Below are 12,334 nucleotides of genomic sequence, written 5' to 3'. Positions count from 1 at the left end.
GACATATAATATTACTTTGTTTTACTTACTTTTAATTACATATTTCTTCTATACTTTTACAGTCAATATCACTAACATGACATACATAGGGGTTGGCTGCCTGGAGACCCATATTACAAGCTATGGCTTAACTTGGGCTCCAGGCGCCCACAATATATTATCTAAGCATAATGTAATATGCTATTTAATAAATGTAATATGTATCTCTATTGCAATGTTCCTTTGTTTTGTATTATGGAGATAAATAAAGGAAAATTATTATTTTTGAACTCTATTGATTTAAAAATGTTATCGTATAAAAATATACGTGTTATTATTATTTCAGGTCTCAATAGTATTTCACAGCGCTGCGAATGTAAATTTTAACGTACCTTTTATCGAGGCATTTGATAACAACACTCGAGCTACTGAGAAAATGATAACCTTCTGCAAAGGCATAAAACAGCTGCAGGTAAACTTGTGTTTTTCTTTATTTTTCTTCAGTCTCAAATGTCAGACTCAAATGAAAGATCCCAGGACCTTTCAATCTTACTCAACGTGTTAACACAGCCATACGTAGTGTTCTAGCACTGTCAATTTGTACTTAGTAAACAAAACGAAGTATAAGTTTATTATTATACTAAACAAAACGAAGTATAAATAGAAAAAAAAATACATTTTTATTCCTTTTTCCTTGCGGAAAGGCAAAGATCTATAGACTATGCTACCTAGTCTTTTTTTTTAAATCCATTTCTTATCTCTTTTCCATTTTCAGGCATACGCCATGTCTTTTTTTAATATAACTTTTGTCTTCAGTCAATAGGTACAGTAGTGTCCATTAAAATACTCTTCTGTTCTTTGCAATCTTTCCTTTTGACTAATAGACGGAAGGAATTTTGGCCATCATCATGCGCCAATTAGTTCTGTCATTTTGTAAGCAAAGCAAATTAATAAATATCGTAATTCGCAAACATATTCACAAAATTATGAAATTATTACGTTTTTCTACTTAAGAGGAACCGTGCCAAAAAAGTTTTGACGTTGGCTCCGCCCAAATGTGTTGCGTGGCATGCGACAGGAGATGTTGAATTTTGCGCATTAAAAGTACCAAATTCGTTTTAGCGGAATAACTCTAAAACTAAAGGGATTAAAAAAAAATCCGTAGTGACAGTTCTCGATCATGCATAAATATAATTAATTATCTAATTTTTGTCCTAATAACCTGTAGCATTTCGAGGATGAATCGAGAAAATGTGAAAATTAGAGGTCATTTCGTGATTTTTATCTATCGAGGAAACTTTATTGTTTTATGTTTCTGATTAGTGTCTATGCTTGAATATATGGTGTAGTTACTCATACAATATTTTATTTTTAACTTTAAAGTGGATATACCCCTCTAAAATCTAATCGAAGATTGGGAATTTTTCCTCTGCTCCCTCATAAAGTACTCACTAAAGTTTAAATGACAACTTTCTAACGTTACTTATTATTATTATCTTTATATATAATCTAATAAAAACTTAAAGAAGTAGTAGTTATGCATATTAAACGAAAATGTATATGTATACATTATTAACATGTTATCGTATCATTTATAAATGCCATTTGTCATCAATTCTCACGACTTTAATTTGTTGCCTGAAGATAATTGTAAGTTTTTATAAAATAGGAAACTGAAAAACTCAAAAGTTCGAAAAATTACATCTGTTTGCCAAGTTTTATTGCCATCGGTTACCGGAAAGTCGCTAAAACCGAGTTCATCCCCTAGTTTGCAACTCTTAGGGGTGGAATATTTTCCTCAAATTTAAATGAGACCAATACTGAGGTACCCTATATGAGTAACATAGATGATCACTGCTTCTTTGTTTACAAAAGTAAAAAATACAACTTTTAAATAAAAAAATCCTATTTATGTCGTCGAAAGCTGTGAAGGCAAAATTACACACTACAGACTACAAGAGCGTATTTCTTCATTCAGCGGCATCATAATTATGTCAGTTCCTCCTTTTTAAAACTATATCCCGTCTGTGAAGACAACTATCATTCACGAAGCCTTGGTACCTGTGGTTACAAACGCACGTCCGTGAAACAAAACAAACGCGCGTTTGCATCGATATAATAGCCTATAAATCGCAAGTGTAGCGATGCAATCGCGCGTTTGTATCGCTGCTTAAAATCGCACGCGTGTGTACAGATAGACGATTAGCGACTGCATCGCTACTGTATCGCGTTTGCATCGTTGCTAAAAGTCGCCTTGTGTAAGCGGTCTAATGGTGTTGACCCATCTGCATCGCCTCTGAAGCAATGGCCGTGTACCTAACTAAATTTTATACATAAATTCTGATTATGTGCGAAATTTAGTTTGAACAAGAAAAAAGAAAATGTGTGAACCTAAACCCTCGGCTGAGAGGAGACCCGTGCCCGATAGTGGGACTCATAAATAGGTTAATGATGTTGAAGACTACATGAATAGTCACAATCTGGATGTGGTGAGAAATCGCTTCTCAGTCTTTTTGTGTAAAAATAAAAATATTTTTAATAAAACTCAGACGTGGTCGAAGGACTAGCGCAACTGAAAAGGCGACTTGTAACTTTTCTCGTAGAAAATTTTTCATTAAACTTTGCAATATAATTATAGTTCATAGACTGGAGAGAACTTTATTCCTAAAGTAACACAACATCGTAGCGTTTGCTTAGAGCAACCGCCACATGTTACGATTTTTATATTTCTTACGAATACGATGACAGTCGTCTTCACAAAATCGTAAATTCTTTAAGCAGGAGTAGAATTTAAGTGTCGTCCTCTTAAAAAACCTTAAAGGTAGTAAAAAATCTGTTAAAAATTAAATAAAAATATATTTGTTAGATACAATGTTGGTAAATATTGAAAAACTGTAATGGTGGTAACTAAATGTAATGATTATGTGATTGTAATATTAAGCGTAGCAACCAAACTCTCTCGATAAACTTTTATGAACTTTGGGAGAGCCTTACCTTATTTGTAAAAATGTCATTGTAAGGATAAACAAATAAAAAAAACTCCTTGTCAACGACTTCGTCTAGGGAAGTATTGCAATTATACCTACTTCTAATAATAATATGTAATTATACCTACTTCTAATAAAAAATATAACGCGCACAGTCATACACTCACTCTGCCGCCAAGCAGTAATGTAAGCATTACTGCGTTCCGGCTTTGAGGGGGTAAGGCGATTAACACACTGCACCGTATTCAGGACGCTGCAGTTACACTGTCGATTGTTTCTGTTTACTCAAATAAAAAGACACCGAAGATAACATTCAACTTCATTACAAAGATTTAAGAATAATAATAATAATAATAATAATAACGCTCACAGTCAACATAGCCCTGCACTAGGGAAACCCTGTGTCGCGGGTGCCATGGACACACACATAGACAACCACAAATTACACCCAAACTCACGAGAGAAATAAATGTAGGCCATACAAATATTTCTCCCGGCCCGGGAATCGAACCTGGGACCTCTACGTGGCAGTCCCGCATGGTAACCATTCGGCCACGGAGGCAGTTAAAATATGAAGATTAATTTTTCAAGTACACACGAATGTCAACTGAATCCTTTGATTATTTGTTAGGAAACATTCGAACGACAATTACTGGAATAGACACAAATTGATTAAAAATCTGCGCGGTAGTGCGGAGCGCAGTGTGCCACACCCTGCGGTTCGCCGCGCCCCTCCGCGCGGGGGCACGGTTTAAACCGCGCGCGCGCGAGTAGCGTTGTCAGTGTGTTCGACGACGCGTGTTTTCCATACAAACTGAGGTACTTCAGTACAACGTTAAAAAACGCAGCTCCGCACCTCGTTGTGGCGCGCGGTGCAGTGTGTTAATCGCCTAAGGGTGCTTTATTTGGTCTGTGGTGCTGGTGAAATTACAGGGTGTCGACCGCAGTGGCAGTGCCCCGCAGATCTTTTTTTTTTATGACACCAAGTGACGGCACGTACACCTCATGCGCCTGGTGGTAAGCGATACGTTTGTTCATAACAGTTGCAGCGGCTCTCAGAGCTTTAAATAACAAAGATCTGAGGGGCACCTCCATCTTCGCAATTTATTCAATCTTTGCAATATACAGCTCTGAGTGGCACTGCAACGGGACTGTTGTGGGTAGGCGTGTAGCTTACCATTAGTCTCACGGCGTGTTTCTCCTTCCCTTCGAGACCAGAGACGTTGCAATACGTCCGAAACGTCGAGGTAATTAAATATGTTTTTATACGTGATTAAGTCTCGAATTAAAAATCAAATAATGAGTTCCTCCTGTCAATATCAAGTGACGTCATACTAAAATACGTGATAATGCACGTTATAAACTTAAAAATACCCCGGTTGATATTTAAAAGATGCTCTTTACGAAGTTTAAAGCTATAGCAGAGAACAAAAAGTAAAGAGAACGGATACTCTCCGCCCCTCCCTAGCTTTAGATACCGTACCACGCCCCGCACATTGCCGGTCACATTGATTGAACGACAACAAGGCTGCCGGCGAGCCATTTTTGCGCGAAGACGGCTTTGATATTTGAATATAGTTTTCATTCATTCATTACGAAACTTGTACGTTAATATAAAACATCAATTTTACGTTACTATTTATAATGATCGTGAATTGTGCTACATACGGCTGTTATCATCATTTTCCGAAAGATGAAACGAAGTAAGCAAAAAACTTATGTCTGGGACTCATTCACATAAGTGAATTACTTATGTGAATGAGTCCCATGAATGAAGAAAACATAAATGTTTTCTTCATTTATTTACTGCAGAGTAATATATAATATAAATAGTAATATATGTAATGTAAGTAGTGAATATACCTAATTATTAACTAAATAATGATGATCAACTTGGACACGCAATTTCAAATGCCTTGGTTACCTTATATAGAAGTACATGTCCAAAATATAACATTTTAAGGGCTTTTAATATATTTTTTTAAATAAATCTACAATACTACTCTAGTTAGTGAATTATTGAAAAATATGATATTATATCGATAATATGATATAAATACATAATTGACATGTGTAATTATTTGGATTCTGGATTCTAATAATAGAATCATAGATAACAGATTCACGTTAGCATTTTCGCTATATTGCCGCTCTGATCACGTAACGTAATAGTGCAAGACAGTGATGGATAACCCTGCCACTTCACGCACACATTTGCGCGTGTGCAGATAGCGCCTTACTGTATGTAGTAGTAGTAGGTAAATAATTTTCGATTGTTGTATGGAGTGTCCGGGTTGTGGCTATAGTGAAACAAAACTTTATAATTAAAGTTTACAGCTTCTGCATAATTGGATGACAAAGGTCCTGATAGTGACCCGTTTAGGTTTTTCATGTTGTCCGTTATCTACGATATTTGAAATAAAGGATCTCAATCGCGTATATTTGTTTTTTCAAACAAACTAACGTTTCGGGTCCCTTAAAGCGGCTTAACACGGCCCATTTATCCATGCACGTTGTTTCACGGGCCGCGCCAAGACCGCATCGCACACTGGTAAAAAAAATTAAGACCTTCCCTTACACAGGAATTAAAGAAAAGAATAATTATTCGATTAAAAAAATGCATTATGTAAAATGATATAACTTAAGCTAATATATATGTCGTTATTGTTATAATTATGAAAATACATTAACTTAGTGGTTAAAAGTTATCTCATATCACATTTTTTTATTATTAACCATATCGACCTAGTAACAACATCTAATAAGTTTTAACTATATAGCTAGACAGCTTAACACAGTAATGAGATATTTTAAAATGCATTTTCGTTTTCATACATTTAAAATGTGCAGCTTATTCTGTTTGCACTTAAAACTTACCAAGAACCTGAAAAGTAGTGGTATTTGGCCGCGCCAAGACCGCATCGCACACTGGTAAAAAAAATTAAGACCTTCCCTTACACAGGAATTAAAGAAAAGAATAATTATTCGTTTAAAAAAATGCATTATGTAAAATGATATAACTTAAGCTAATATATATGTCGTTATTGTTATAATTATGAAAATACATTAACTTAGTGGTTAAAAGTTATCTCATATCACATTTTTTTATTATTAACCATATCGACCTAGTAACAACATCTAATAAGTTTTAACTATATAGCTAGACAGCTTAACACAGTAATGAGATATTTTAAAATGCATTTTCGTTTTCATACATTTAAAATGTGCAGCTTATTCTGTTTGCACTTAAAACTTACCAAGAACCTGAAAAGTAGTGGTATTTGTTGTTGGTGATCGTGAAAAACACGTTTGAAATTTATAAACTTTATTGCTCAAAATAGTTAACAATTAAGTTAAATGTTAATATTACGAATGCACTACATCTATACGACTTACTATAATGCACTAAAATGCAGGCGGACGAGGTAATGAATATTTGACAGGTTGCAGAAAGAAAAACAGGACTTCATTTTTTTTAAATATCTGTGTAAGCGAACAAAACTCTTAATTCCGACCAGTGCGCACCATGTGCCTGTAATTTCACACACAATGTTATAATCTGATTTTGAACTACCATTTGAAAATGTCGTAGGAAGAAGGCATAGCTATTTCTGCAGCCACTTTTATATTATGCAGTGGCTACAACATACTTGAAAGAAAGATGACCTTATGGTTGCTTTTGTATTAAATATTTCATTAATCAAAATGGAAGTAACAAGTTCACAGGCACAAAATTATTAATCATGTTTTTTTATTTTATTAAGACAAACAGTTACATAAATATGCTTAATTTTGTGAAAATAATATTTACCAATTATCATCCTAAAATTATCATCATTAAACGCCTTCACCCGATACATTTTAATTATTATTTTGCTATTATTTTGACAACAAAAGACAGAACAATAATCCAAAATTAATTAATATATTAATATTTTGATTTACATATAAAGCACACGTTCAGCTTAAAAGAGCGTTGGCGCACAACAAAGGTTGATTTTGATAGATATATCATAACAATATCTACATGGGCACGCCCATTTCATACTAGTTTATTATTCCGTGGCAAAAACACAGATTATGGCAATGGTAGCATCATTCGCTAAAAAACGAATAAAAAATCATATGGAATCAAGTTTCTTATTCTTGCAAGACCTGGTAAAGATGCTTGGATAGAACATTTTGTATCATGAATTTGTAGCAAACAGAAATGTTACAAATATATTATGTAATTTCAAATGTGGCTTTAAATAATGTACAGTAGTATTTTTCCTTACAGGCATTTGTCTATGTTTCGACTGCGTACAGCAATTGCAACAAAAGGTTTATAGACGAAAAAGTATACAAAACAACGAATTCTTTGGATTCAATTAAATATTTTATTACTCAAAATGGAAGTAACGAGTTCACAGGAAACCTGTTGGGTATGTCCATATGTAGATGTCGATATTATGTTCGTTTCTTTTCTACATTACATTTTACATTAACTAAATTAACGGGTAACTCACATATTTAGGTCGACACATCGTGTATATAAGCAGAAATAGAAACGAAATAAGGGCCTTCCATCCGTCAACCATCCTGGCAACTTATCAGGCAATTGGCCTTATGTCACTTTTAAATATCAACTCTCGTTTGCACTAAAATCACAAATCAGAAACCTGAAATAGTACAGTGCTAACAACTAACCCGTGTGTACGTCCGACTATTCCAAAAATATTCTGTATTTATTATAATAAAGATATGTTTCTCTAACCATGGGGGTTGTGTCAGTCGGTGGTATGGGAAAAAACAGGTAAACATCTAATTACAAATAGAATCATATTTAATCGGTAATTAAACATTTTCATGTTTCAATTGTCGTCCATTATGGCAAAGTTCAAGTTAAACAGGTCGATTTGAAGTGTAATAATTGGCGAATCCAGTCAATTGTTTCGAATTCGGGCTGGGGAATCAGAGCGCAGTTGTCGCCGTAATGATTTGACAGAATAATTTTCAAACAAATTAAATTACATTTTGTCTCTATTTCTGGTAATATACTCGATGGGTTGACATGTTTCGGAATAGTCCATGGTCCTTAATCAGGAGATTTCGCGGCGGTGACTCGACGGAAACTGCACACCAACGCCCTGACAGCCCGGTCACTCAGGCAGCTGCGGCGAGCAACTACGCTCGTTTGTTTCATTCTTATGAACGTCATACGCAGGATGTCACAGTACACAAACACTAACAACATCACTTTCTAAATTCTCATCCACGCTAACCACTTTGGTATTTTCCAGCCATTTTAACTAATATGTCTACGGCTCACGGTAGTTTCCTAATTTAAAATCACAGTTTATATTGACGTCCGTTAGTACTAGAAGTGCAGGTGGCTATAATTCCCGTAAAATTTACTATTACACAGAGTCCAACCATATTTGAGCTATTGATACTGAACAGACAGCTAGAGTGTAGTGAGGCTTATGTGACGCCAGTCTCCTGGACACGATACCCCCAGGATTCAACCCTACATAAAGTATTCTACCTTTGGAAACAGCAGTTAAAGGAAGATATTTTTAGTGCAAAGGCTGAATGAAGAAACCTCATACCAAAAAAGCCGTTTAAACCCAATAACAAGATTTGTAACAAACCATAGAGCAATACGTAAAAATGCTGACGTATTCTTTAGCTCACCTGGTTAAGAGCGGTGGCCAATCAGATCGCAGGATTTTTTTTTATTGTCCGATTTTTGGTACCAGTAGAGCTCCTTGTGCAAGAGATTCTCTGGAAGAAGCCACCTTACTTATTTCTGCCGCCAAGCAGTAATGTGACTATTAATTTGTTCCGGTTTTGAATGGTAAAGGTGCTGGTGAAATTACAGGCACATGGGACTTGTCATCTTATGTCTCAGGTTGACGGGCGCAGTGGCAGTGCCGCTAAGATCTTTGCGATTTAAAGCTCTGAGTGACACTGCAACTGCTATAATAGGCGTGTCGCTTACCATCAGGCGCATGACTTAATCCTTCCGTCACTTGGTATTATAAAAAAAAGAATATTAATAATAACAAACTAGTGGACTATTCTCACCAAAAATATATGAATATTATGGTAGTAAAACATCATGATATTTATTCATATTCATGTCTTTATTGCTTGCCACATGGTTTCACATAAGACGTTATAGAATTTAAAACAATAGTCACACATGTGACACCCTGCAAGGGCGCCGCAATTCAGGAGAGCACTACAAATTATTAATTACTGTGATGTATGTATTGGAGAGTAAGATTATTATAAATGCTATGTGGGTAGGTCATGTATTTTGTTGCTCAGTCGTCAAATAAATATCGTAGTGCGAACACATGTTTTACTGGCTCCTTAACCCAGGTTTTACGTATAGGCTAGATAGTCTAGACTTCTCAGTGGCGACGAGAATACGGACTTACGAAACTGTGAGTGTCATAATCATAATATATATAAAAAATAATAATGTCGGTCGGTAGAATTTCCGAGTTCAATATTCGGTCGGACAATTGGCGGTTATACGTGGAACGCCTCGAACAATATTTCATTGTTAATAATATTAAGGAAGAGTTGAAGGTGCCCACGTTGATCACAGTGATTGGTGCGGACTGTTATGAACTGTTAGTAGACCTGTGTACTCCGGACAAGCCTTCAAGTAAATCGTTCGTAAATTTAACGAAGGTTCTAGAAAAACATTTACAACCTAAACCGAGCATACTAGCAGAAAGATACAAGTTCAGGCATCGAAAACAGAATTGTGATGAAACAGTGTCCGATTACGTGGCGGTATTAAAAAAAATGTCTAAGACTTGTGAATTCAAGACCTGGTTAGAGGAAAGTTTGAGGGACCAGTTTGTGTGCGGTATTCGGTGCGAGACAATACGGCAGCGTCTTTTCACCGAGGATGACCTAGATTTCGCGAGGGCATATCGTTTGGCGGTCAGCATGGAGACGGCGGAGAAGAACGCCGCGGTGGTTCAGGGCCGAGCGGACGTGCAGGGTGCGAGCGGAGCGAGTGTCGCCGTGTGCCAAGCGGTGGAGGGAGCGTGGGCGGCGAGCAGGCAGCCAGCGAGCCGGGCCAAGGGCGGTCAGGCGCCGCGCGCGCCGCAGGGCGCGGCTCAGCTCGCGCGCGGTGCGGCGGCCGCTCAGACAGCGCGAGGCCAGCGCCAGCGCGAGCAGCGGTGCGGCGCGTGCGGCGGCCCGCATGACGTGGCGCGGTGCCAGTTCGCACGCTATGTGTGCAGAGTATGCAACAAGCAGGGGCACCTGCGGCGAGTTTGCCCCTACATGACGGGGCATCACAACCTGGGCGTGGCGGAGTCAGTGGACAACGAGTCCACACATAGTGAGGACAGTGAGGAGGTAACTGTGGTTGGAATTAATCAACTATCATTAGGGCTATGCAAACCATTAATTTTAACAGTAAATATACACGGTAAAAATGTGAAAATGGAGTGTGACACGGGCAGTGCAGTATCGTGTATAAGCCACGAATTTTATTTGAAATATTTAAAAGACTTGGAACTCAATACTTGCGGATTAATACTTAGATATTATACGGGGGAGTTGGTGCGACCTGTGGGGGTGATCAGGCCGCTAGTGGTGTATGAGGGTTTACGAAAATATTTGGATCTGTATGTAGTACGCGACGCTAAAACATCTTTACTGGGTAGACAGTGGCTGGTAGAACTGAAAGTGCAGTTACCTAGATTTGGTTACGATAAGGTTAACCATTTATCCAGCGAGAGTTTTAATTTCAAGGATTTCAGTTCCAGATATTGTGAAGTATTCGCCGACGGCCTGGGACGGTTCACCGGTGGCAAGGTGGGCATCCACGTGAGGCCAGGCGCGCGGCCGGTGTTCCTGCGCGCGCGACCGCTGGCGTACGCGCTGCGGGAGCCGGTGGAGCGCGTGCTGGAGCAGCTGGTACGCGACAACATCCTCACCCCCGTCGATCGCTCCGACTGGGCTACACCAATTGTTCCAGTAGTTAAGAAGGACGGTACTATTAGGATTTGCGCTGATTTCAAATTGACCTTGAACAAGGTAATAGAGGTCGACCGTTATCCGCTTCCAAGGGTGGAGGACCTGTTGGCACGTTTGCATGGAGGTGAAATGTTCAGTAAAATTGACCTGTCACAGGCTTACGCTCAGTTCGAACTCGACGAGACAAAAAAATACGCTGTCATTAATACTCATAAAGGACTGTTTATGTACAATCGATTAGTGTTCGGCCTATCGTCCAGCCCGGGAATATTTCAAAAGCGACTAGAACAACTATTCTCAGATTTACCGCACGTAGGAGTTTTCTTGGATGATATTATCATTACTGGTAGAAATACTAAGGAACATATCGATAATCTGCATAAAGTTTTCGATCGGTTAGCATCAAGCGGTCTCCGGGTGAAGAGGGAGAAATGTGTTTTTTTTCATGAGGCCATAAATTATTTAGGGCACGCCCGAGACAACAGTGAAGAGATCCGGTGTAAGCGAGAGGCGATGGTCACCCGGTTGAACCTGAGTCTGAAAGCTGCTTCCGACTGGGGAGATGCTAACAGGGTCAGATTTAATGCGGCTAAAACACAGGCGTGTCTTTTCTCATTAAAACGGAGTCCCCTACACCTTACTCCGACTTTCCGAGGTGTATCCGTGCCGATAAGGGACCACCTTGAGCTACTTGGTCTGGACTTATCATCCAACCTCAACTTTGGGCGATACATCGAGTGCTTGGCAAAAACTGCTGCCAGAAAACTAGGCATACTTTTCAAGGTCAGGCGGTACTTCACACCTGAACAGCTTTTAAATCTGTATAAAGCACAAGTTCGATCCTGTATGGAGTACTGCTGCCACCTTTGGGACGGCTCTGCCCAATACCAGTTAGCTGCCTTGGACTCGGTGGAGCGTAAAGCAAAGAGACTTATTAACAATAATCCTCTTGTGGAGTCGAAGCTCCAAAATCTCGATCATCGCAGAAAAGTAGCCTGCTTGTCGGTTTTCTATCGGATACATTTCGGGGAGTGTGCGCAGGAACTTTTCAATTTGGTTCCGCCCTCACCGTTCCTCCTTCGGTCGACTAGAAGGTCCGGAGCACTCCATTCTTATGTCGTTGATATTCCACCTATTCGCACTAAGCGCTTTGCCTCCTCCTTTCTGATGCGTACGGCAAAGGAATGGAATGCTCTACCGGCATATGTATTTCCCGAAAAGTACAATTTGGGGCTATTCAAGGCTAGAGTGAATAGGCATTTTTTAGGCAAACGCGTCCCATCGTCGGTCACATCGTCGCTTAACATCAGGTGAGATTGTGGCCAAGCGTGTGTCTATTATATATTAAAAAAAAAAAAAAAAAAAACGTTATAAGT

General features: G+C 38.5%; 1 protein-coding gene across 1 annotated transcript in view; it reads left to right on the top strand.

The window, feature by feature from the left end:
- LOC113227088 (putative fatty acyl-CoA reductase CG5065) overlaps window positions 1-12,334 on the top strand; it is a 29,341-nt gene that overhangs the window by 7,382 nt on the left and 9,625 nt on the right. The window contains exons 4-5 of the mRNA XM_026459961.1: window positions 326-451; window positions 7,246-7,390. Coding sequence (XP_026315746.1) covers window positions 326-451; window positions 7,246-7,390 — 271 coding nt within the window. The remainder of the gene's footprint in view (window positions 1-325; window positions 452-7,245; window positions 7,391-12,334) is intronic.

Source organism: Hyposmocoma kahamanoa, unplaced genomic scaffold (assembly GCF_003589595.1).
Source record: "Hyposmocoma kahamanoa isolate Upper Pololo Valley unplaced genomic scaffold, ASM358959v1 202, whole genome shotgun sequence".
NCBI classification, from domain to species: domain Eukaryota; kingdom Metazoa; phylum Arthropoda; class Insecta; order Lepidoptera; family Cosmopterigidae; genus Hyposmocoma; species Hyposmocoma kahamanoa.
The sequence above is the reverse complement of the archived record's forward strand: the minus strand, read 5'-3'. Positions and strand labels throughout refer to the sequence as shown.